The 27,540-nt window shown below is 44.5% G+C and overlaps 1 protein-coding gene across 1 annotated transcript; it reads right to left on the bottom strand.

Annotated features, from left to right (window-relative positions):
- Window positions 1-527: 527 nt before the first annotated feature.
- TYROBP (transmembrane immune signaling adaptor TYROBP) lies at window positions 528-14,833 on the bottom strand. Its single transcript, XM_033158096.1, has 5 exons — window positions 14,622-14,833; window positions 6,715-6,735; window positions 6,131-6,262; window positions 2,342-2,379; window positions 528-1,591 (listed from the first exon to the last, which is right to left on the bottom strand). The coding sequence occupies exons 1-5, from the start codon at window positions 14,680-14,682 to the stop codon at window positions 1,523-1,525; spliced, it is 321 nt and encodes a 106-aa protein (XP_033013987.1). The 5' UTR covers window positions 14,683-14,833; the 3' UTR covers window positions 528-1,522.
- Between the last annotated feature and the right edge of the window lie 12,707 nt (window positions 14,834-27,540).

Below are 27,540 nucleotides of genomic sequence, written 5' to 3' on the forward strand. Positions count from 1 at the left end.
AAAATCTAGAACAGGACTGACAAAGAATAGGGGTGGCTCTCTTTAGTTAAAAAACAACAACAACAACAACAACTCCTGCCCAACCCTTATTGGGTTATATTTCAGTCCCAGAGTGCTCCACCACTGTACATAAGGAGTCTCTTTCTTCTTTCACTGTAAATCGGACAAAAGTATCAGTTTACAGCAGTAGTAGTCAGGATTCAGGTTTATGAGACAGACTCTTTTCTTTTGGTGCTACAACTCCCCAGGTCCATCAGTGGGACCCAGGAACAAAATAAAAATAAAAATATCTGGTGGTGGAGCCAGGTGTACAATGGGGGGTCTTAGGACCAGGGAACATGCTGTTAGACTATTTACTTTTGGTACTACAACTCTCATCATTCCTGGCCATTGGCTATGCTGGCCAAGGCTGATGGGAGCTGGAGTCCAGCACTAGCCAGAGAACTACAGGTTCCCTATTCCTGTCTTATGGCTACTGAGAAGATATGAATTGTGACATATTTGTAGAATAGCAACACAAAACCATGTTTGGTTTGTTTAATTATTTATTGGAATAATTACACTGCATTTATTACAAGATATACTTGGAGTATTTGATACAGGCACCCCCCATTTGCACTGGCGTTACCTTGCGGGCCCCCACACTCATAAGAAAAATCGTGTAAATGGGGGGGGGCGCCCTCTAAAAAGCTTCCGAATGTCCATTTCCCCCTGCTCTCCAGCTCTTTCTCCATGATGCTCTGGGGCTGGCTGGAGAATGCACAGGAAAGTGGCGGCGGCTGCAGTGCTACCCCACACACCAGCTAACAGGTGGCTTGCAAATTATTTTTTATAAGTCCTCATCAAAATACATCAGCATCATAGTGCACATTTCTCTGAACAGATTTTTTTTGTATGCCTAAAATGCACTTTCGCAAAGCTAATATCATGCCTGCTTGTGCGTCATTTTCACAGATATATGCATTTATATGGACATATTCCTCATGTATATGGGTTTTTGGCTGGAGAACTGCATTGCCAAATTTGAGAAAGTGCAAATTTCAAAGGAGGGCTTTGCTTCCATTCATGCATTGTTTCTGAAATTAGGTAAGCTGGCCTTTAAATGTCAACCGAAATGGATTTCCCCTCTAGCCTTATGCATGGCACAGTATTACCTGGTTTGCAGTGGCATTTGGCCACCACCAGCCAGAGCTTCTATGCTTGAAGAAGGGGGTCCTGGTTGAAGAAAGGTGGGCTCACATGTCCCAACCCCCTCCCACCAAGAGCTCTGCTTTGTGTCTCAACTCGTGGCAGTTCTGACCATGTTGCAATTGATGCATTGGGGGGGGGGGCAGAACACGCTCCACAAAAATAGATCAGATGATCTCTGTGGAGGAAGTTCTATATTGAGAAGAAGCAGATGAAAGTTCATAGTTAGAAAGCTTTCCTTAAAGTACAACTTCTGAGTAGGCCTGCTGAAGAGGAGAAACTGAACAGCAATCTTGTACGTAGACGCTCAAAAGAGCAGCACAGAGAAGGAAGACTATTTGTAGCTTCCACGGCTGGGATTTTTGAGGTCACTGTAAATATCCACCCCACGGATTTGGAGCTCCTGTAAGGTAAGAAAGAAGCAGAGTGTCAAGGCATATCTTCATTATTTGGCTGGCTGAATAGTCATTTCTTCTCCTTTGTCAGAAGTGCAACAGCAGGGACAGGGGTGTCTATTATAGGGGGCGGAAGGGGCTTCAGTTCTCTGTCTGAATGAATGTTCTTTTTTTATAGTTTGGGCTGCTAAGAATGGAGAGCAAGGGGAATTGACTTTACAGTGGGCAGGAGGAGACTGAGGAGAACCAGGTCACCTGGCCACCATCTGCACACCCTATGGGATACATACATATAAATTAGTACATGGAAATTTTATGCCCAACTGTGGCTTTCCTTTTGGACATGCATTTCCTCATATATATTTTTTGGCAATGCATTGGAGGCCACCCTGGCATGCCCCGGTTTGATTTTCTGCCCTGGCACTATAATTTATTAATTAAATAAATTTCATAAAGTCTATATACTGCTGGACAGCGGAAAAAAACCCAAATGGTTTCCAATAAATAGTAAAATTATCAATAAAAATGTTTTTTTAAGCTATTGAAAATGGGAAAAATAAAATAAACCAGCAATAAACTAAAAACACATTAACACGCACACCAGCATTAAACATATCAGGCTATAATGCCTTGGTTTGGCTTCCCATTGTGGCAACGATTCAGGGCTCATTGTCATGGCAACCGCTTGGCTCATCACAACAGGCCTGCTCATCAGTAGGCCTCAGGGTCAAAGTAAGGAATCACATGGTCACACTCACCTCATATGGGGACTCATGCGGAGGGCTCTTTAGGTCCCCTAAGAAGAAGAAAAATAAGTGTTTGCATGTGGGAGAGAAATGGTTTTGTTTCTTATTCCATCTGTGTAGATCAGGTGCTGCTAACCCGTCACCTTCTGTATGTTTTGGGTGAAATAGCTGGAGGATGACAGGCTGACATAGATGCTATTTTTCAAGCATAAATGAGACTCTGGCATTTGAGAGTTATTATCAACATTTGTCAGCTACATGTCTGAGGGCTTATCCACACTTCCTCTTGTTCTGCTGCTTCCCGCTGCCCCTGGGAAAACTGCTCTTTGGTGCTCAATCAGAGCAAACTCCAATCGGGTATTCTGCATAATGCTGTTTGTTCTGATTTAAAGCTAAAGAGTAGGTTTTCCCTGGGAAAGGAGCCTGGCTTTCTAGCCATGGGACAAGCAGAAGTGTGAGCCATTCCTCTCAGATGTTTGCCCACCACATCCCCTACGGTGAAACGATATACAGTATTGAAAGATTCACTGGAAGGGCCATTTTTAAAAACAGTTGCTATATGATACGATAATCTTTATTGTCATTGTCCCATACAGAACAACGAAATTGAAAGAATCATAGAATCATAGACTTGGAAGAGACCACAAGTGCCATCCAGTCCAACCCCCTGCCAAGCAGGAAACACCATCAAAGCATTCCTGACAGATGGCTGTCAAGCCTCTACTTAAAGACCTCCAAAGAAGGAGACTCCACCACAAATCTACATCAGACATGCAAAAACCTACAGCCTACTATCCTGAAAAAGCCTGTCGACTCATTCCCCATCCCGCCTATGCATAATTAACCTTCTAAACTTTAATACCCTACCTGGTTAGCCCCCTAAAAAACTCTGATGCCCCACATCAGTCCCTTAGAGACTGCCTTACACTGCGTTTAAAACCAAAATCACTTTTGGATAGAAACTGTTTCTCAGGCGGCTAGTCCTGGTCTTTATAACCCTGTACTTTCTTCCAGAAGGAAGAAGCTGAAATAGATCATTTCCGGGGTGCGCACTGTCCCTATGGGGAATCACCTCAACTTTCATCAGATATGGAAGGAGGATTGTCCTCCCCTACCATGGTCCTGAGGAAAAGAACCCCTTCCCTCTCATGAATGTTAGGCACCTTCTAATGAAAACCCCTAGTTCACCCAGTGGGGGGAATTTCATTGAGACTGTAGTGAGAGAGGAAGCATGACTCCTGTGGCTGCTTCCTTCTGCTCCTCCGCCTTCCATGAAGGGGAAGAAGGGGTGAGGCAGCCTCTCGCCGGTGGCAGCACTAGGAGGAGGCAGAGGAGGAGCCGCGTGACCACAGTGTCCGGCTCCTCCCGACGCCCTGAGGTTAGGTGCGCAATGCCGGGATGTTGCACATGTGTGATGTCAAACATGAAATAGTGCTCCTCCCCCAATCGCCCTCGCAAGCCGGTGCCTCTGAGCTAGCATGACAATATCCTGGCTAAAACTTGCTTAAGGGCCCCAGGAACAGCTAGCCAAGAATAACTAGGACCGCACTGAAGTTTCTAACCCTCCCCAGCCAGAGTCATGTTCCTCAAAATCAAATAGAGAGACAAAAAAGCCTGAGCAGGTGGGAGCTGAGGTTACTGTTCAAGGGAGGAAGGACTTGTGGTTAAAAGGGTTCAATTAAAACCTCCAGCTGCAAGCTAAGAAGGCCAAATTAAAAGCTAGGCAGAGTTCTGCAAGTCTTTTCCTTGGCTTTAAAAAAGGAAACTGAGTGGGACCTGCAGCAAAAGATTGCTGCACATGTCACAGCCAGCTAAGCCCTTCTCCAGGATGCTCCATTCCATCCTCCATCCTCCCTTTTCCATTTCCCCCCCTTTCCAATTAACATGCAGCATCCTGTGGCTACTGAGCATGCTCAGTCTACATTAGTCTGTTTCCTCCTCCATTGCAATTTATTGTCTGCTTGTTTACTTGTTTGTGTCTGCAAACCTCTGGCTCTCACAAACGCGCTGTGGTCCTGTTTTGACTCCAGCCACAGAGGCGCTCTTGGGGAGTGCGACTCTAGCAGTCACATCAAGCACAGAGTTTCTGGGGGCACCAGAGCAGCTCTGCCACTTTTACTTCAATGGAAGACGAGAGGTGGGGAAGGGCACTGGATTTTGGCATTACACGGAGCGCCACTGAAATATGAGACACCAATGTCTGCCACTCACCACATGCATTTGCTATTAAAGGGAGTTACGGAAAGTAAGCTCAGGAGCTGCAAACAGTGGCACAAGTGGGAGGGACTGATTAGTCCTTTCTTTGCCTGCCATTTGCCTGCTTAGAAAAACAGAATCATCTTCCCAAGCTGCTTTCCCATATCTGTAGGGGAAAGATACCTCTTTCCTCTTGTAGAGAGAAAATAGTTTCTTTGCATCTGTTTATTTCTGTGTTTCAAGCGGAGATGCACGCAAATTAGCACAAAGGAGAAGTTGGGGAGACAATTTCACTCCACAATCTTTTTTGCAGGTAGGGAGGAGAAATCATTCAACAGTTTCTTGGGAGTGGGTTCATGATTAGCAGCAACATTTGCACAATTCCTTCCTTCCTTCCTTCCTTCCTTCCTTCCTTCCTTCCTTCCTTCCTTCCTTCCTTCCTTCCTTCCTTCCTTCCTTCCTTCCTTCCTGGACATCAGCAGTAGTAATTGTGCATCCACCCCAACACATCCTTTCCAATGCCCAAGACCTAATGTCACTCCATGGCATTGTGGGGGACATGAGAATGGTGGCCACCACCAAAAAATGGTGGAATATTTGGAGAAAATTCTGCAAAGTAGCCTTCTTTTTCTAAGGGGCAGCGGGGGGGGGGGAGAGAATCTCAGAGATTTTCTCAACCCTCACCGCCCAGTATTTCTGCTCAGCTCTAGTTTCTAGCCTTGTACCCATATCCAATTAAGTTACACTGAACTTGTATGGCTAGGTGGGTAGGGAAAGAATCTGGGGCTCTGCTTTTGGCATAAGCTGTACAGATTTTCCATATATAGGTTCTACACCCAAGTTATGCTAAACTGCAGAGTTGACGGGCAGGGTCAGCAGGAAAAATCACCCACTCCCCGTGAGCATTCAGTGGATACCCATGTAGCAGGTTTATAAGCTTCTTGTCTGGTTCACATTTACGCCTGTAGTGTTAACCTCTGCCATTTTTTCAGAAGGGGAATGATCAACCAAGCTCAGGGGGACAATAATTGTTAAGTGCAATTCTTTAATTGACATGGAAATGGAAAATGCCTGCAGGAAATTCCATTTGCTAAAACAAAGTTGGGCTCTCTGAGCTTCTAGATAGGTTAACTGTTGATATTCACTGCTCTTTCACATGAGTGTTTAACCTTAGATCATGTGAGTAAGGTATTTGGTTGCAAATTGCCATTTTGAAGGGAGTTGCCTTTAGTCTTCTGTTCCCAAGCACAGTGGGAAAAAATATGTGAAAATGAGTCTCTCCGGGAGATAATACAGCTCCAGGTTAACGGAGACTGTAAGGAGAGAGATACCTTTGATTCTAGGTTGGTTTAGAGATATATTATATTTCTAAGAAGATGCTGAGCCTATGCTTGGACAAGTATATGTGTTATGGAACTATCTGGATGCATTATTGACTTGTTTGTTTTTAATCCTGTTTTAAATAAATTCTGGTTAGTAAAGCTTTGAATAATACTTATGGGTCTGGACAATTTTTATTTGAAAATGTCTCATTTTTTATGCATCCATTTACTTCCAGCTGGACAATATTCATATCTGCAATAAGAATGGCTTTTCTCTCCTTACCAGCTGATTGGCGTTGATGGATGCAGGCAGCCACGTAGTATACAGCCAATGCGATGAGCAAAGTCAGCAGCAGATCCCCCAGCACCACGCCGGCAATGGTGCCTGGATTGAGCTGGTAGCAGCTGCCACAGTCTGGGGAGAAACAGCAGTGGAATCGTGAGACACACAGAACAGAAGCCACTAGGGTTTAAAAAATCCCCACAAAATTCTAAACTAGGGACATTGTGGAAAGGCAGGATTTAATATTATGAGAAAATAATATTATAACTCTGGAGGGCTGCAGCTTCCCCATTCCCGCCATGGGGCAACTGTCAGCACTGTCTGGATGTCTCGATAGTGAGAGACTGAAAGAAGAAACTGAAGTGTTTCACAAGGGGCTGTTAGTGGTGGAAGAATCTGGAGGAACCACAGTCAAGGAATTGAAACCTCAAAGAACAGGTGCCCCCCTTGATATAGCATTATTAGGAACTGAACAGCCTAAATAAAAGTTTCTTTGTCGCAGGCTCACATATTCTGCTTGCATCATTTATTTAAAACATTAGCAGCAGTAAATAATACAAAAGAGGGTGTGAAAAGGTTCTTACCTCTCTGGGCTTGGGCAGCTCCTACGAAAAGAAAAGGAAGAAAAGAAAGAGGTTTGAGAAAGAGAGGTTTGGCATGTTTCCCCAGGGCATTCCCACCATCATCTTGAGCCCCATCTGCACTGTATATTTAAAGCCAGTATCATACCACTTTATAAACAGTCATGGCTTCCCCCAAAGAATCCTGGGAAATCTAGTTAAGGCTACTGAGAATTGTTAGGTGAACCCACAAAATTTGTATTAGAGTTGCATCAGTTAAATGGTTTGGAAGCTTTCTTCAAAAATTACGAGCACGAGCTGCAAAAAATAAATAAATAAAAATATAAATATAATAAATAAATAAATAAATAAGAAAGAAAGAGAGAGTGGAAAAGCTGGAATTAGGCAAAATTATAGTACTATTGAAAAATGTTTTAGAATACAGGGCCTAATATAAACCACTATATATACATTCAGTGCTTTTTGTGATGGTGTTCATCTGCCCTGGGCAGCAGAAAATTTTGTTCTGGTGCCTGTGATGTGAGTATTGGCACTACCTTTTTGACCAGCAGAGGGGAAGCAATGGATACATCTCACATGTGCTGCCTTGCCCCTGCAATTGTGGGGGTCCTGGGCCATGCAACGTCAGAATAATGACTGCCTTGCTCATGATCAGTTTCTGTACTCAGAGCTGCACCCACAGAATTACTGACAGGCAAAGCAACACTCCACTTCCAGGTGACTAATCTAGGAAGCTGGAATCAAACGGAAGCAGCGATGTGAACTAGACCACAATGCTGAGGCTTCTCTGAAATTAATCTTTTCCTGTTGATTGGTAAGGGCTCGAAAGCATATCAAAGAACAATCAGATGCTGGACTAGCTGGTGATGAAAAAGGGTCCCTCACGGTAGGGAAATCAACACCCATCTCTAAGCCTCCTGCAGTCAGCTGGTGCTGTTGAATCCATCTGGTGGAAACTGAGGGTGAAAACTGCGTGTTATATATATATATAGTTCTGCAATTCTTTTTTGGGATGTGCTCATATTTTTTTTTACCCAATGCAGCTGCTGATGTTGCCATTTGAAGTAGAAAACCAGCATGCATGAGAGGGGTTCCTTAACTCTCTCACCTCACATAATTTTTCTGCCAAAAATTGCCCCTCCAATGTTTTTTTCATCTTCTTTGGAGAACTTTCCACAGGGGCAGGAAAAACAGGGTGGAAATAATTGCATAAAGGGAAAGGGTCCAGAAGCCCCACTCCCCTGTTCTGGCCTTCCACTTCTAACTGCAGCTTCAGCAACTTCCATGAGTTAAAAAAAGAAGAAAAGGGTCTCTAAAAGTAATCACCAAACTATCTGGAGACGAGACAGGGAACTTTTAATTGGCTCCCAATTCAGCCAAGTATAAAGAGATCGGTCTTCTAAGCTGTTCCGTTTTTCTTCTTTCTTTCAGACTTCACAACCCTACGGATCATAAACGTACAAATAACAGGAAAGGCCATAATCTCAGTTACCTTTCTAAGAGTCCTGTGTGTCTTTCTCCCCATGAGTTTGTGCAAGTATGAGTGTGCATGTGTGAATGCATATTAATGTGCCTGTAGATCAGCATTGGGGGGCATGTACATGTGTGTGTGTGTGTGTTTGTGTGTGTGTGTGTTAATATGTGTGAGAGTGTGGTTGGCTCCAACCACATCTGCTGGCATAACCATGTGCCTTAATGTATCTGTGGATGAACTTTGGTGTGTCCCTTCCATCTCTGCAAGTCTGTCTATAAACAGGATGACTATCTGAAGTTACATTTCACTTTTACTAGTCTAGCCTTATCTCGCTGGTAGCACTTTCCAGGGTCTTAGGCGGAACTCCTCCTTAGCCATTCGAGATTCTTTGGATAGACTGCAGACTTAAAACCTGATGGATTCACTTGGTACATGCCCATGTTGAAACTGCCTGTACATCTCTCCTCTGAACAGCAGCCCCAACAGTAAAACAAGACAATTCCTAATCCAGGGATGGGGAACCTGGATATTGCTGGACTCCCATTCCCATCATCCCTAGTCAGCATGGTCAACTGTCAGGGGTGATGGGAGCTGCAGTCCAGAAACATCTCAAGGCCCCCATATTCCCCACCCCGACTTAATTCATAGGACCAGTGTTGCAACTAGGCAGTTGTAGACTTGGAACTTAACAGTCAAGCACATTACTTCACTTACTTGGAAATGTGATAAGGCAGCCCAGCTGCTTTCCCCCTTCCAACTCATTCTGCAGAGTGGGACCCTAGACATCCTGCCCTAAGATCACTGACCTATAGATTAGGTCAGGTTCCTGATTTTGAGCCCCACAGCAGTCAGCGTCCCTGAATCACAAGTATTGTTGTGTGTCATATAGGTTGGATCGTCTGTGCATCAGAGTTCACATATCATAGGGGAGGGAAAACTTTCTCAACCTAAGGGCCACATTTCCTTCTCAGCAACCTTCCAGGAGCCACATGCCCTGAGTGGGTAGGGGAAAAATGAGGAAAATGGGTGGAGCAACCAACATTAATTTTACTTTTATACAGTATGTTAATTTCTACATGGATTAACACATGTCTCTCTATCCTTCATCTAGATTTGCCAGGGGCATTGTCAAAGTTGAAAGACACATTACATCCAGGCAAAAACAACCACGGAGGGCACATTGTGGCATGCTGACTGGCATGCTGACCATTTAACAGCAGCAGCAGCAGCAACAATAACAATAACATCAGAGTCTCTTTTCCCACTGTCTGGTAACTTATAAACAGAGGGGGAGCAGGGAGGAGAGTGACGTAGTGATCAGCATGGGGCACTGTGAGGGGATGCCCAGCATGGATGCAGCACTAATCCACATGGATTATGCATGTTTTTATGCAACTGAAAGAAAGTTTAGGTCCCTCTCATCACTTTTCTTACATATTGCCTAGGGAGCCCTCGCAGAGTGAGACACCAATGTTTTATGTATTGATTTATGCAATGCTCAGGGTGTCTAGGGAGTAAGGCTGCAATTCTAGGCGATGGGAGGGGATGAGGAACCCATAACCCTCCAGAAGTTATTGGACTCCAGCTCTCATCACCCCCAATCTTTAGTCATGCTGGTGGAGGCTGATGGGATTTGTAGTCCAACATCTGGAGGGCTACAGGTTCACCACTTGGTCTAAAGCTCCCCTGCTCCCCCGGTAAGATTATTAAATCCATAGTGAAAAATTGTCTAGCTCAGCAACAGATGAGAATGGCGAGAGTGAATGCTAGAACATGTAGCTCTGTAGTTGAACTGATTGACGGTGCATTGAAGACAGACAAAAGGAAGCCTTCTTCAGGGGACACTTATTGGATTGAGGCACTGGAGCTGGGAGAGGAAGCTGCTTTATAGTGAGCCAGATCATTGGGTTATCTAGCTTAGAATTATCTGTTACACAGATGGGCAATGGATTGCCAAGGTTTAGATGGAGGTCTTTCCTAGCCCCACCTGGTGATGCCCGTGATTGAACTTGGGACCTTCTGAAAACAAAGCAGGTGTCCTATTAGCTGAGCAACATACCTTCCCCAAGGAAGCTGAAAATATTGCTACAGCAGCAGAAGAAAGATAGACATAGTATAATAACTTGTCTTTATTTTTGGTTCCCCAGTAGATATAAAGGCAGCTTGGGTGATAATTAAATTTAGACATGAGAAATGGTGGGGAGTGGTGTGTTTAAAAAAACCTCTCCTTCACCACGAATGCACTGATCGTGCATGCTGCCAGAAAGTGGTTTTAAAGTGGTTTTAAAGTGGTTGGAGCAGAAACCAGTTTGGGGGATCTGCTCACAGATCTCACAAGGCATGTTTGTTTTGGCCCTGGATGGCTTGTCACTTTCAGGAGATGGGCCCTTCAGAAGAGAGATAGCACCACAAGATCAGCCTGGGCTCATGACAACAGTGACACTTAAAACAAAACCATTATCTTCAGGAAGAACTATTTGACAAGAAGAGTTGTTTGACAGTGGAACACACTCACAAGAGAAGTGTTGGACTTCCCTTCCTTGGAGGTTTTTAAGCAGAGGTTGGATGGCCACCTGTCATGTATGAGATTCCTGCATTGCAGGGGTTTGGACTAGATGAATCTCGGGGTGCCTTCCAACTCTAGAATTCTGTGATTCTATTTAAGGCTGTCGATTATCAGGTGCTGCAGAGAAACACAGATCTGCTTCAGATCATTCCAGAGACATCTGGCTGGCCACTGTTGGAGACAGAATACTGGGTATCATGGAATGATGCAGCACAATCCAACCTATGTTTACTTTAAAGTCAGCTTCACCGCGTTCAGTGGGGCTTACTCCAGGTAAGGGAGACCCATAGCTTACCCGCCTTAGACTGATCCAGCAAGGCAAGAGGCTTGTTCACACATTATATTGAACACAACTACAAGCTGGTCCGACACATATACAAGTGTTTGGGTGAAATCGTTTACACTTGTTGACTTGTACCGCTCAAATCTTCTGCACACAACTGTACAGGCTCTGCACTCACTGAACATCACATGTAAATAACTGTACACCTCTAGTATGGGGTAGAGTGGTACACTATAGTGGTACCTCGGGTTAAGAACTTAATTCATTCTGGAGGTCCGTTCTTAACCTGAAACTGTTCTTAACCTGAAGCGCCACTTTAGCTAATGGGACCACCTGCTGCCACTGCAGCCCCAGAGCACAATATCTGTTCTTATCCCGAAGCAAAGTTCTTAACCTGAAGCGTTATTTCTGGGTTAGCGGAGTATGTAACCTGAAGCATATGTAACCTGATGTACCACTGTAATTGCATTCGGGTTGACCTTAGATTTGGCCAGATTGGGTTGATGCAACCCCAGATTGCCCTGAGTTGGATAGGGTCAACCGAGCAATTGGGGACTTTGTAAATGTGAGGACATTCTGGCAGCAGTGAGAGCAAGGAGAAGGAGAGGTGCAGGAAGCCTGTGTCCTTCCATAGCTCCCCACTGCATGCATAGCTGTCAACTTTCCCTTTTTTCCCGGGAAATTCCCTTATTCCAGCGCTGTTTCCCATTGCAAAAAAAGGGAAAGTTGACAGCTATGGCCATTTCCCAATGGAAAAAAGGAAGGTTGACAGCTCTGACTGCATGTGGGTGGAGGGGGGGGGGGAGAAGAAGAGGCACAGTTTTGTCTTCCTCCCTTCCTGACCACATGGCTATGCAAAGGGCCCTTAATAGATTTTCTGCTGAGATCCACTCAGTCTCTGTCCATCCTGGGTCAGATCAGGGCCAATTCCAAAGCACCAGATCAGGCCCCAGATTTAATCTGGTGTGTATGTGAGAGAGCAGCCCTGTTGAAGGCACCTAATATCTTACGTCGGATTCGTGCCATCCTCTGGCATTGATGGCCACAAGACCCAGCTGGCAGAGCTGGAATGCTCCTATCAAAGCCAGGGAAAGATCATTTCTAGACTTCCTTCCTCTCTCACAAGATGGAACGGGATAGAAAGAGAGATAGCAGACAAAGGCTGCAATCCAAACCTGCCCACTCCCACCCCAGTGTGGGGTTAGGATAGAGTATAGGCACTTCTCCACTCAAACTATAGTGAGACACCCACCGATTACACAATTAGCCCAGGTAAGTGAGTGCACCTGTAACTCCCAAGCCTACCTCTGATCAGTGGGTGGTCTTACCTAATCACCAACTAAATAAATGTTGTTGTGAATGGGTGCCAATTGCTGTGGCATTTTTTTGTTCTTCCTGGGGATTTTGGGCTAGTGGGTTAATGGGGGAAAGCAAACAAGATATGTGTCCTATGGTGAGCTTTTTGTATCGGAAGTGAAGGTGTGGGGAGGTCTGGCTGGTTTAGAAACTGTCATACTGATGTAAGCATTTTAAAATTTTAAGCATGCAAGTGTGTGTGTGTGTGTGTGTGCCCCCCCCATCAGTTCTCCTTTCTCTGTATTACCGGAAATGGATGTTCAAGAGTTACACACATCAGCTAATGACTCATGTACACCATGCTTGCTGGACCTGACTTTGTCTGCTTTTAACAAATGAATGTCATATCTCTATTTTCTAATAGTTCCTGAGTACAGAAGAGCAGTTTTATTGCCTGGTTTTACCCGCCAATATCCTAGACAGGACAAGGATAGATGGTGTCCTTGCCCCCATTTGGAGTTTGAAACAGCGTCTCGTGTATTTTGCTACTGTAGATGTTACCAAGGGGATAGAGAACATGTAATTTATTCCCTTATGATGAAGTTTCCTAGTCAATCCTTAGGGACTCTTTTTTCTTTTTGGAGTCTCCAAGGAGGTCTAATAAATCCATAAGAGGCAGATTTAGGGGAGCGCAACCAGTTTGCCTGCACTGGGAGCCGAGAGGGTGTTGCAGGACCAAAAATGGAAGGTGAGAGGTTGGGGAGGACACTGACTCACACCAGGCGCTGGTGAAATGTTAAAGCTGCATCCACCACACCAGCTGAAGGAGAACTATGCTTAAGCAAAACCTTCCTGCCAGAACAGAATGTTTGAAAGCCTCAGCCCTGATGAAAGCAAGAGGTAGTGCAGTGGCCACAGATGGACTAATTTTCCCACCCTGGGCGAATGAAGGGGAAACAGGAACTCTCACAGAAGAACATAACCACCACTGCCCCCCCCCCCCTGACTACAACTCCCACCATCCCAACCATTGTCCATACTGCCTGGGGCTGATGGGTGTTCAGAGTCCAAAAATACCTGGAGAATGGCATGTTGGCTGCCCCTGGGTTAGACGTTGGCTGCTCAGCTTCCTGCACTGCCAGCCCCCAAACATCCTCCAATCTACAGCACCGAGACTCAGGCTGCATACACGAAATATATACACGCATTGGAATCACACCTTTCCCCTCAAAGAATTCTGGGCACTGCAGTTCGCCCCTCGCAGAATTAGAAATCCCAGCAACACTTAACAAACTACAGTTCCCAGAATTCTTTGAGGGGGGGGAAACATGCTTTGAATGTGATTTAAAGGAATAGTGTGTATGTCACCTCAGACCTGGCGATGCAATGTATTTAAGGTTACTGCTCAGCTTGGGCTCCTGCCCTATTCGCCCTCTTCCCACAACCACTTTTCTCTCTGCCAAGGGAGAAGATAAGCCGAGCTGCTGGCACCCTGGTGAGTCCTTGTGGGCCCTGTGTTTGAGCATAGTAACAAGGCATGCAATTAAGCTGATGTTTTAAAATGGCAGTTTTTAAACTGAACACGGGAACATAGGAAACGGCCTTATACAGAATCATCCAGCTCAAGTTCTGTTGACAGTGACTGGCAGCGTCAGGCAAGCTTATTTCCCAGCCCAGCCTTCAGATGCTGAGGATTGAAACAGGGGTCTTCTGAATACAAAGCAAATGCTGAAATGTTGAGCTAGGATCATTCCCCAAGATAAAAGGAGAATGAATACAAAGCTGATTGAGCAACATGGGAAGGTAGAAAAAGAGAAAGAACAGCTGAAACAATCACACAGTCATATTGTTCACGTATGTGTCCATTGCCCTTAAATTTGGGGGAATAAAATATCCTAGGGAGATTATGGGCATGGGGAAGCTGCCAGACACTGAGAGAAGGCAACAAGTGATGGTCTGGTAGAACTACCTGTGAGTTAGTGTGTGTGTTTGGGGGGGTGGGGTGGAAGAGGAGAAGATTCAAGTTTGCTTGTTGTTTTAGTCTGGGACGGACACAGGACACAGCAACCATTGGGCAAAGGTTGGAGACGTACTTTAGGGCAATTTGTCCCAAGCTCTGACAAGAAAAACTATGTAGCCCAAGACAATGCAGAGAGATGTTGCATTTGTCACGAGTTGTTTGGTAGCTCAAGGGCTGATTGTAGCCAAGGAAGAAGAGTCACAGTAGGCAGAGGAGGAATCAGGAAGTTCAGAGGAGGCTGAAGAGATGGGAAGTATTTGATCCAACTCACCCAGCTGTGCCCAAGCCAAGCCCAGAAGAACATGGAGGACAGGGAATCCTGGACGACCCATGGCGAAACCTCCTAAATTGGGAATCAATCTGACTCTGATGTATCCCTGGCTGAGGATTATCTGATTCCAGGTTCCCAGGGGTGCGGAAGCCAAACCTCCAGAGACAGCAGTGGTTGTCTCTGGCTGAAGAGCAAGGAAGGAGAACTTGAAATTGCTTCAAGCAGGAAACCTCAGAAAAGGGGAAGGGAGATGTCAAAGGGGCGGGAGTCAGATTGTGGGCCGTGATCTACAATCTAGTCCACAATCAGAATGGAGACAAAAGAGACCAAAGGACAAAATGTCATCACTGCTCACCCACTCCACCAATTCCATCAAGTTAAATGGACTTGAAGATGCCTCAGAAACTTCAACTAGTCCAAAACACATCAGCCAGATTCCTGGCTGGGCTTCTCTGTAGAACTCGTGTAACTCCTGTTTTAAAGCAGCTACATTGGTTGCCAGTTTGTTTCCAGGCCCAATTCAAGGTGTTCATATTAGTGTTTGAAGTTCTAAAGCAACCCAGACCCCAAATATATGAAAGACTGTTTCTTTTCCTTTCTGGTGTTACGATCAGCAGAGGAGTCTTCTTCGTAGTTCTGCCGAGGGACTCACCTGCTGCTGAGGGCCTGAAGGGCTTTGTCTGCCTCCATCCATCTGGGCAGAGAGGGCTATGTTTTTGTTTTTTAAATTGCTTTTATTTTTTTTTATCTGTGTCATTTTAAATTGTAATTGAGATTAATGCTGTATTTTTAGTTTTATATTTTATTATTTATGTGGAAATTGTTCTCCATTTGGTTGTGTACTTTTTATGTCTTTTATTTATTGCTTATGACTTTTGTTACGTTGGTAATTGTGTAAATTTTGTCATGTTGTAAGCCGCCTTGAGCACTGTTTTAACTATGGAAAGGCAGCACAGCATGCAAATAAAATGATGATTGTAAGGTGTTCAGTGGCTGCTCATGAGTAACTTTATCTTTCAAACTGAGCTAATTTCATTTGGATTATGACACACCCATATTCTCAAGTCAAATGTCACATGGCCTTCATTTGGTTGCTTGATATTTTTTTTCCTGTTCTGGATATATTTGACATCCAACACATTTACAAAAGCCAATATTTAATTTTTTATTTTTTTTTAAGTAGCATTGGGACTGGCTTTTGCTAGCAGGGATGAGCTTCCACTAGAGGTTTCTTGCAGAACATTTTAATCCAGTTTTTGTTGGCTGGTTAGTTTTGCAATTTCTCAGAAATAACTTGACATGGTGTCAGACGTCTAAGCCTGATACCAGGGATGGGGGACCTTTGTTTCCAGCTCAAGGGCCACATTATCTTCTATGCAACCTTCCAGGGGCCACATGCAATGGTGGTTAGGCCCAGAAGTAAAAGTGGGTGGAGCAAAAGTGTTAAGTGTCTCACACATCCCTATCTGTTATCCATTCAGGCAACAAAGGCCATATTCTAGCTAGGAATGGAGGGTTACAAAGCGGGGCCTGTGAGGGGCTTGGCCTGAAGAGAATATCGCAATTGCAGAGGGGGGTGGCCTGGGGAGAGTCCTGAGGGCCTGATTGAAAGCTCTGGAGGGCCACACTGAGAGCCCTGAGGGCTAGATAGAGAAGTCTGGATGGCCACATTGACCTCCCCACTCTGAGCCTGCCATCCCTACCTTAAAATTTTTACAAGTTGCTTGTCATGGTGTAGTTTTTAGCCCCAGATCCTTACTATGGACAGACTGGAAGGAAATATTCCATCATTTCTGCACAGCGACAAAGCTCCACAAGGAAGGGAAGTTTCCCCGTCATATCTCGTGGAAAGGAAGCTTCACATCCTTCACCCTTGCCGTTAATGTGAGAGATAGATAAGTTACCTTATTTTAAGGAATGTAAAGGGGAAAAAATTCAGGGGTGAGAGATTACTCAACAGCCCAGCTCGTCGGGGTGCAAGTCCCCTGTGGGTCTATGCGGTCAGTAAAAGAAGGAAGTTCCAGTCAAGTAATTTGGAGCAAAACAGCGGTCAGTAGACCATGATCTTTATTGTTGCGGAACAGGTCCCCACAGGAGTAAGAACCCCGAGCATGGGGTCACATCCTCTTTTAAAACTTCCCTCTTTTCCCCAGAATACACTTTGAGCAGCATCATTGATACATCATCACTACATCACTAGCATGTCACAAATGGGGAGGGGTACACAAGGTTACATAAGGGACGTGGGTGGCGCTGTGGGTTAAACCACAGAGCCTAGGGCTTGCTGATCAGAAGGTCAGCAGTTCAAATCCCCACGACGGGGTGCGCTCCCGTTGCTCGGTCCCAGATCCTGCCCAACTAGCAGTTCAAAAGCACGTCAAAAGTGCAAGTAGATAAATAGGTACTACTCCAGCGGAAAGGTAAACGGCGTTTCCATGCGCTGCTCTGGTTTGCCAGAAGCGGCTTTGTCATGCTGGGCACATGACCCAGAAGCTGTACGCCTGCTCCCTCAGCCAGTAACGCGAGATGAGTGCCGCAACCCCAGAGTCAGACACGACTATCCTAATGGTCGTGTCTGAATCTGGGGCATGCCTGGCGTGCTCTGGTCCATGGGGTCACAAAGAGTCGGACACGACTGAACGACTGAACAACAACAACAATCCTAATGGTCAGGGGTCCCTTTACCTTTTTTACACAAGAGTTACACTAGTTCAACATTAGGTCACTTTATCAGACACCTTTCCCAACACCTCTTAAGTACCCATCATGGAAAGAACAATAAAACTCTTTACATATCCTTGCCCTCAGGACTTGTCTGGAGATGGGCTTTCAGAAAACCCGACTTGCTAAACTGCCTCTGTGGATGTCTATTGTTGCCCCCTTGGTCACTCCCTGGGTTGGGTGCAGTGTATATGCTCTCACACTTTGGGAATTATGGTGGAATGCCCTGTTCCTGCTGCCTACATGACTTCCTGCTTCTTGGTTCATGAAGGGAGTTGAAGCCCAAATTCACCTTTCTTTAAGAGTTAAAATGGCGTTGGAACGAGGAGAGTCGGTTAAAGTATGGATTTTCTATGAATTTATAAAGCTAAGTATCTTCCCTGAGCTGTCAAGTCGGAAGGATACATTTAGGCATAATATTTGTAACATTGTAACAACTTAAAATATGTGCGCGCGCCCCCATCATTTCGTAACAGTAATAATGATAATAATGTTAATACTTTGGGGTGGCTTCTGAATTTGTAACAAGAATTGCCCTGAATTTTTTTTTAAAAAATGTAGTTCCTTCCCACAGCACGGCTGCCACCTTCCTTGCCATCATCCCCACCACTGCTGGCATGCAGAGACAGTGTGCTCAACCACCGCCCAGAAGGAGACAGAAATGCAAATGGAGGCTGGTGATCTCGTTTGCATTCTTGGAGAGGACTGGTGGACAGGCTGCCACTGCAACGTGCAGGAAGAGGAGAAGGGTGGTGGCGGCAGCAGTTGGCCCCCATCATGATTCAGCCCCACAAAGCCAGCTCCTCAATCTGCTGCTTCTACCTCTAATCCAGTCTCTAGGAATGGGACAAGGTAAATACACTAGCAAGATGGTGACTCCACAATGAGTACAGCCAATCCCCCTGCAGAGCTCTTTGCCCTATGCAGAACAAACATTCACGCAGAGCTTACACCGAGGAAGTTTGCGCGACACTTCTCAGTTTCCTTGCTTTTCTTCTTCCTTGCTAAACCATCGGGGAGATTGATTAGCTGGCCAAACCAGTCCTCATGTTGGAAGCCAGCCATTTCAAACAAGAAAAGGGGGTTTCTGCTTAACGACAGCAGCGATAAAAGACTTAGGGACATCTCAGCTGGAGCCATGCAAAATTACTTGCACACTATAACAATGGCTGATGCGGGTGGCGCTGTGGTCTAAACCACAGAGCCTAGGCTTTGCTGATTGGAAGGTCGGCAGTTCGAATCCTCGCGAAGGGGAGAGCTCCCATTGCTCGGTCCCTGCTCCTGCCCACCTAGCAGTTTGAAAGCACGTCAAAGTGCTAGTAGATAATAGGTACCGCTCCGGCGGGAAGGTAAATGGTGTGTCCATGAGCTGCTCTGGTTCGCCAGAAGTGGCTTAGTCATGCTGGTCACATGACCCAGAAGCTGTCTGCGGACAAACGCCAGCTCCCTCAGCCTATAGAGCGATATGAGCGTGCAACCCCAGAGTCGTCCACAATTGGACCTAACAGTCAGGGGTACCTTTACCTTTATAACAATGGCTGCTTCTTGAAATGTGTTCTCTGCTGCTTTCCGGAGGTATGACTGGCGGCTGTTCTTGGAAACTGATTACTGCTGGACTGGATAGAGCTACACTCTGGTGTAGCAAGGTTGTTTTTGTTTTTTACTTTCATGGTGAGCATGAGGCCAGTGGAAGGTGGCCTCATGACAACAAAGAACTGAGCTAAACAAGTTTCAACAAGTTGGAGTTGTAATGAGATGCTGCAGTGGGTGTCAAATTACTAATCCGTTGGCAGCTTTTGATTGAACTTCTGTGTGTAAAATAGGAAAATTTGATAAAACTCAAAGTAAGTCAGACAACATGGAGAAACCTTAGGGAAGTACGTATTTATAGAATTTAATCAGGGAATGCAATGGGAGGATCAGAGGTCAAGTTAAACTGAATTACAAAACGATGTACAAAGCAAATATCAATTAACGAATGAAAGACTGTATACTTTTATTTTTTGTTTGTGTTTAACATCAACTGATCGTCTTTGTTATGTTATGCAGTTTTCTTTTTCTTTTATAAATTCTTATTAAGATTTTTCAACAGATTTTAACATATCCAGAAATTCAAATGGCATTTTACATTTTCAATCCCCCCCCCCCCCCGGTGACTTCCCCCAACTTCCTTTTCTGGTTTATAATCTATTTATTTATTCTGCTTATAATTTTGTATACCTTATATACTAAAATTAAAATTATATTATTGATCTATTCTTGACCCTTTTACCTCATATTTGTGTTTTCTATTTATATTTGTCAAATCCTGCAAGTGAGTTCATTTCAATGCATTGTTTCTGTATGTACATCTTAAAGGGTTCCCAATCCTTTAAAAAGTCATTATTCTCTTTAAGTCTCTCAGTTAACTTCACCGTTTCCGCATATTCCATCAACTTTTCTTGCCAATGTTCTTTTTTTGGCATTTCCCCGCTTTTCCATCTTTGAGCTAATAGGATTCTTGCCGCTGTTGTTGCATACATAAATAAATTCTTCTTCTCTTTTGGTAACTCTTGCCTACAATGCCTAAAAAAAATGCTTCTGGATTTTTAACAAAGGTTATCTTAAACATTTTTTCTCATTTCATTATAAATCATATCCCAATAATTTTTGATTATTTTGCAATTCCACCAGATATGAAAGAAGGTACCTTCCTTTTCTTTACATTTCGAGCACTTATTAGAGCTCATTCTATACATTTTTGCCATTTTCAACCCGTGTAATATACCATCTATACATCATTTTCATATAATTCTCTTTCAACAATATACAATCCATAAATTTTAAATTGCTCTTCCATAACTTTCCCCAATCTTCCATTTGTATATTGTGTCCTATATCTTGTGCCCATTTAATCATGACTGATTTCACTTCCTAATCTTTTGTCTCCCATTCTAGTAGGTTTTCTTTAGTAACTTACTATTCTCTTCTGTTATTTCTCTTTGGAATCTAGATATGGTGTAGTTAAATCCTTTCTTATTATCTTCCTTAAAGATCTCATTTGTCGATATTGCAGCCAATCATAAACCGAATCTTTAATTTCATCTTAATCTTTTAATCTTAATTTCCCTTCTCTTTCTATCAATAAATCTCTGTATGTCAGCCATTTTGCCTCCATATTTATTCTTTTGATTGACATCGCCTCTGTAGAGTGCTTTTTTGCTCTAATAGATCTTTATATTTTCCCCATACCTTTATCAATGCTTTCCCAATTATATGATTATGAAATCCTCTATGCATGCCAACCAAATCTATTATCATGTCCTTTCAAGTCTAATAAATCAGTATTTTCTAATTTAATCCATTCCCAGATCCAGGTAATGCAGCTTGCCTCATAGTACATTTTTAAATCTGGAAGATAGAAGCCTCCTCTATCCTTCACATCTGTTAATAGTTTATATTTTATTCTAGGCCTCTTCCCTTTCCAGATAAATTTAGATATATCTTCTTGCTACTTCTTGAGGGAAGCTGTATCACTTATTACTGGTATTGTTTGAAATAAAAACAGCATTTTTGGCAAGACATTCATCTTGATTGCTGAAATTCTTCCTATTAAGGAGTATGTTATGTTATGCCGTTTTCAACCAATAAATCATTTATATATATAAAAAGAGATGCTGCAGTGTGGAGTTTCAGATTTCCAGTGTTTCTCCCACACCCATTCCACCCCCCTTCTTCCTGTACAGCCATTCCTGCTGAAACAGTCAACATGCTAGACCCACTTAGCACGCTCAGTTCTCACTGAGTTGTTTTAAACCTCCCTCAGGAGCTACTGGTATGATGGTGCCACAGAGCCACCCTCCCAACACCAGTATTTCTGCCACTTTTTATTTATTTATTTATTAAATTTATACATGAGGATTGTGACAGGGTGGAAGAGGGCAGGAGTGGGCCTACAACAGGCTTCATCAACCTTGGCCCTCCAGATATTTTGAGACTACAATTCCCATCATCCCTGACCACTGGTCCTGCTAGCTAGGGATCATGGGAGTTGTAGGCCAAAAACATCTGGAGGCCCGAAGTTGAGTGCATGCACATGAAAGCTCATACCAAGAACAAACTTGGTTGGTCTCTAAGGTGCTACTGGAAGGAATTTTTTTTATTTTATTTTGTTTTGACTACATTTTTGGGACCCTGAAGCTTGAACTGCTATGGGGCATCATATGAGGTACAATTAAAATAATTACTTAATGTTCTGGATACAGTGGTACCTTGGTTCTCAAACGCCTTGGTACTCAAACAACTTGGAACCCAAACACTGCAAACCCAGAAGTAAGAATTCCAGTTTGCAAACCTTTTTTGGAAGCTGAAAGTGCTCCATTTTGAGTGCTATGCTTTTGTTTCAAGTGCCACACTTCTGTTTTGAGTGTTACGCTGAGGTCTGTCTGTTTTTGCTGTTTATTTTGCGTTTTTGTTTTGCGGCTCTTTTTCTGTTTTTGTGACTGTGTGGTTCCCAGTTCAGCTACTGATTGTGTGACTGCAGTACATTGTTTATTGCTTTCATTTTATGGATCACTGGTCTCGTTACATAGTAAAATCCATGTTAAATTGCTGTTTTAGGGGTTGTTTTTAAAAGTCTAGAATGGATTAATCCACTTTACCTTACTTTCTATGGGAAAGTGAGCCTTGGTTTTGGAACGCTTTGGTTTTGGAACGGACTTCTGGAATGGATTAAGTTTGAGAAGCAAGGTACCACTGTACTTTGAATGCCTCTGGAGTATTTAGCCTAATGCACCCTCTAGAGGATAAGAAAAGTATTGCAGAGGCCACTCCACTCCATGGGATAAAACAGGCATCCCCAAACTTCAGCCCTCCAGATGTTTTGAACTACAATTCCCATCATCCCTGACCACTGGTTCTGTTAGCTAGGGATCATGGGAGTTGTAGGCCAAAACATCTGGAGGGCCACAGTTTGGGGATGCCTGGGGTAGAATGTGCTAATACGGCACTAGATTCTTGGGCAGGAGTGGGGAACCTTAGGCTCTGCAGACGTCGCTGAATTACTCTCCCTTTTGCAACAACAATAAAAATATAGCTGTGATGGAAAGGAGGCACCTTCAACCAGTCATTTTATTGCAGGCTTCGATGCAGGTCTTGTCTCAAATGTTCCTGGCAGGACAGTGGAAGATAAGGACTCCTCCCTGGTTCTTTGCTGAACAAATTGCTAAACTCCTTGACCCACTGACATGTAAACTTATAGAATATGATCTTGGCCCGATCCTAGTTTATTGCTTTTCTGTCAAAGTATGCTTAACGAGGGCGATATTCTGACAGAACCCTCATACCTCCTTGTTTGCTTATCTGCCCACCCTTGAGCTCCAACAATTATCTCAAGCGATAAAATTCTTTAAAGGCTTCTTCAAATAGTTTTAAACTTGTACATAAAAAAAAAACATTGCCTCGTAGGGGAAGAAAAGGAAAGATAATGAGATTTTTTGCCCTTGAAGCTGTCATGTTATATGGCCACACCCACATTTCTTCTGTGTGGGTATGTATGGGTTGGAAAGCTGTGATTGGCTCTCTGTGTTTCTTACAGGCTCCAGTCACGGCAGAAGCAGCCAAGGTCTAATAGCATGGTCAGAGCTGTCTCCAGGATCTGCACGTAGCTTGCATTCATAGGACGTCAGTGGGGCCAGATTACATCTTCTCTTGTAACCTGCCTTTAATTGGTTTCAGAGGCAAAATGTAATGAATGTGTGTGTCCTCTCAGCCCTGTACTTAGAAAGAAGGGTACAGGGGACTAAAATAGGGGTGTGTTGTCTTGCTCCCTTTCATCAGAGGCTGAGTAATCCTGACCCAGCTGCAGAATTTTTATTAAATTCAGTGGACTTATTTCACTGCAAATGTAGGGTCTCCATATTTCAAAAAGTAAAAACCAGGACACCCTGGAAGATGTGGAAACCCCAACATTGTTGAGCTTCTTTTTTAGGAAAACACCAAAAATGTTGAGTTTTCTTAGGAAAACCCCAAAGGAGGGCAGAGGAGAGATTCAGTGGTTGGAGCTGCCAAATGATCTTGGGTATTTTTGTACAGTAGATGGCAAAGTATGACCCATTAAAAGTATGCCCCAGGTGGATATTTCATGGGCAATCCTTATAGAGGCTCCTGGAAACACTGACTTTCTCATTTAAAAGTACATACGAAGTGGTCTGAGGGTTGTATGCTCCTTCTATGTTCCCCTCCTCATCCCCCCCCCATTTAAGCCCCCCTCCCCGAGTGGATTGCCACTTGCTTTCAGTGCACATTGAGCAGGCCTCCTGAAAGTGGCAGAACTTGATGTTGTTCAGTGGACAGCATTCACCCATGGTTCATGGAGGCCTGGCAATCCCATAGAATTCAGCTTCCGCTGTGTGCCACAGTCCATTGCTGAAAAACCTTCTCTGAATTTACCCAGAATATTCTGTAGAAATATCTACACAGACATATAGGACCAGGGTGCTAAAATTCAGTTAAATTTCATCCCCCGCCCTTTGTATTTTAGCTACATTTTATGTTGTGTGGTCAACATTGTATGTGGAAATATTAGATTCCACTGGGAACCTGTAACTAGAATTCCGTACCCCACCTGGAGTGTTTAGATTTTATGGATGAATGTTAAAGGATCCAGTTGAACCTGTCTTTCTCTCCAGCCATGAGGAAATGCAAATAACACACTTCTGGGATGAGGATAAAGGGAGCCTATATATGGGGATGAAAATAACTCAATTGTGGGATGCACAGCACCCTTCTGCAGGTGAGTATATGCTAAATGATGGTCATGCCCTGCATTTCTGGATGATTTGAGGATGGCCATTGCGGACATCACAGCAAGGCTGGTAGTAGACGTTTCCATGTTTGATATTAGAATTAGAAGAAAATGGGAACATCACAACATTTAGTGGGTTTAGATTCTGGACTAAACTTGGGCCAGTGAATCCCTTGCTCTTCAGATGTTGTTGGGCTCCAACTCCCATCAGCCACAACCCATGTGGCTTGTCCTCGTGAATGATGGGAGTTGTTGTTGTTGTTGTTGTTCAGTTGTTCAGTCGTGTCCGACTCTTCGTGACCCCATGGACCAGAGCATGCCAGGCACGCCTATCCTTCACTGCCTCCCGCAGTTTGGCCAAACTCATGTTAGTAGCTTCGAGAACACTGTCCAACCATCTCATCCTCTGTCGTCCCCTTCTCCTTGCGCCCTCCATCTTTCTCAACATCAGGGTCTTTTCTAGAGAGTCTTCTCTTCTCATGAGGTGGCCAAAGTACTGGAGCCTCAACTTCAGGATCTGTCCTTCTAGTGAGCACTCAGGGCTGATTTCTTTGAGAATGGATAGGTTTGATCTTCTTGCAGTCCATGGGACTCTCAAGAGTCTTCTCCAGCACCATAATTCAAAAGCATCAATTCTTCGGCGATCAGCCTTCTTGATGGTCCAGCTCTCACTTCCGTACATTACTACTGGAAAAACCATAGCTTTAACTATACAGACCTTTGTCGGCAAGGTGATGTCTTTGCTTTTTAAGATGCTGTCTAGGTTTGTCATTGCTTTTCTCCCAAGAAGCAGGCGTCTTCTAATTTCGTGACTGCTGTCACCATCTGCAGTGATCATGGTACTCCAGCCATAATCGAGTTCAGCTGGGGAATTCAGCATAGATTGAACTCCAGTCGGATCTCGTAGAATCTGAGACTGTTTAAACTTTGGCCGGATCATGTTCATTGCTTTTAGCTGCCACCTTGTAAAATTCATCTAAGGATAAAGTGTTTTAGCCTATACAAAGGATCCAGCTCCTAGGGGCTGAGGTCCCTTCACACCCCCATAAAATATTTGAGGGGGCCAGGGGCTTGCCATTCAAATGGTGTGCATGTGCCGTGTCTTGTGAGCGATTACGTGAAGCAGGGCTTAGCCCCCACCCCCCAATATTTTATTTAAGTTGGCACCCCTGAGCCTATAAGAATCAAATGCATCCACAAAGCTTTTAAGGGGCTACAGAGTTTCTTACTGTTCTCCTTAACTTCCTTTCTCCTTCAATCCTATTTCAAATGAAATTAAACACCCATCGAGCCCAACAACCTGGTCTCACGGGACCCAGCAGATGCCTATGGGAAACCTGCAGGCAGGACCTGTGTGCAACTGCACACTCCCCACTGGTCTCCAGAGGCATATGGCTCATGCTGGCCATTGATAGACTTAACCTTCATGAAGGACACCCTTAGTCCTTAGTCAGGGAAGTCGGCTCTTGCTTAAGGAGGTGGGGATTGGGGAGGCACGATGTAGCCACCACTATAATGGACACTCTTAATTGCTAGCACGGGAGGCAGTGAGAGCCACCAACTTGGATGGCTTTCAAAGGGGATTAGCCAGATCTACTACATTGTGGCTACTACCCACAATAGCTGTGTCAAAGAGAGTGTAATTTTGAATTCCATTTGTGGAGAAACACAGATGGGCAGAGTGCTGTTGCACTCGTATCCAGCTTGCCCGTTTCTCTCAGGCATCTGGTTGGCTACTGTGAGAACAGGATGCTGACTAGGTGGACCATTGGCCTGATCCAGCAGGCTCTTCTTAGGTTCTTTAGAATTCAGTTAGTCTTCAGGGAGCCTCAGGAGTGTTTTGCTCCTACGTGCCAAGATGGATAGGCTCTTCGGAGATAAATTCACAGTAACTTTTGGGAGGTGACAGCAGTGTGACACACAAGGAGGCATGGTCCAGAACAATAATAAACTAGCCATGTTTAGTCATGGCAGATGCCCATTGTGATTGGATCGGCAAAAGCAGAGAGGCTAACAGGCCTGCGGAGTTCTAGGAGGGAAAACCGAGACTAAGGAGGAGGATGCTGACAGCCAGGCTTGGTTCCAAATAAGAAGGAAGGCAGGCCAACAGGCAGGATCTGGCCGAGGACAGTGCCCCATAAGCTCCAGCCTCCATTCCCCATTAACTTACCCCATATGTGCCCACTCGAACACTTCGATCAGCAGAATTGGCACTTTTACAGGTGCCGCATAATACTCACACCACATTTGTAAGAACTTGATTGTTTAGTGTGGCAGCACTGAAACTTTGGAACTCCTTACCTATTGATATCAGACAGACCCCTTCACCGTATTCTTCTGGGTGCCTGCTGAAGATATTATTATTTAGCAAAGCCTGTCCAGTTTGTATGAGTTTTAATTTGTTTTAGGCTATTTTATTGTAGTCTTAACTTTCAAATTATGGTTGTATTTTTTAAAAGTAATAATTCTATTGATTTATATTTTATCTTTTCTGTAAAAGCCTTTGAGGTCTTTTTCTACAATCAAGTGGTGTGTGTGTGTGTGTGTGTGTGTGTGGTGAAATAATACAAAAATAAATAATATCCAAGAAAGAAAACATGATTTCTTCTCTCTCTCTCCTTGTCCAGCCATGGGGAGGACAAGCTTCTTCCTCATCTGCCTTTGGGTCTGGAACTCAGCATTCTGGGGTGAGTATTAATGAGAATGGAGGAAATGGCTTTGAACTGAAGAAAACAGGTGGGAGAACAATATGCTTTTGTAATTAGAAGACAAATAATATTTTTAACTCTCTCCCAATGGCCCGACAAGCAACTGGGAGCTTCCAACAGCTCTGGAATGTTGATGTATCAACTGAGAAAAGAAAATGGGGGGAGGGTATAGGGAAAACAGGGAGGCTGCTCAGTTTCCGAGCAGATAAATGTGAGTCAGGGGCATAGCAGGGAGGGGTTGCTCGGGTCAGCGTCCCAGCCCTGTCGCCATGGAGCTGGCTTGGGAGGGCGGTGTGAGGAGGACACAACAGCCATGCACCCTTCGATCCTAGGCCCTTGAAGGCAAGGCTGGGATCAAAGGGTGCATGACATCCTTCTCACGCCACCCTCCCTGAGATCCCAGCCTCGCAAAGTAGTGCAGGGCCAGGTGCGCTTTGCAAGGCTAGGATCATTCCAGCCTCACAAAGCGGCTCGGGGCTGGTGTTGCTCTGGCAGCCACAGTGGCTCAGGCTGGGCTGGTGCATGGCAGCTCTGTTTGCCCATTACACTCTGCCCCCTGCCATGCGTGCCCCCCAGTCATTGGTGGAGGAAGGTGGGGGGTGGGGCGCGTGCACCGTCCTGGGTGTCATCCCTGGGGGTGTGTGTGACAAAATCCCCCCAGGCAGATTGGTGCAGCAGCACTCACACCCTCTGCTGCTGCCGTGAT

The sequence above is a fragment of the Lacerta agilis genome, chromosome 8 (genome assembly GCF_009819535.1).
Source record: "Lacerta agilis isolate rLacAgi1 chromosome 8, rLacAgi1.pri, whole genome shotgun sequence".
NCBI lineage: Eukaryota > Metazoa > Chordata > Lepidosauria > Squamata > Lacertidae > Lacerta > Lacerta agilis.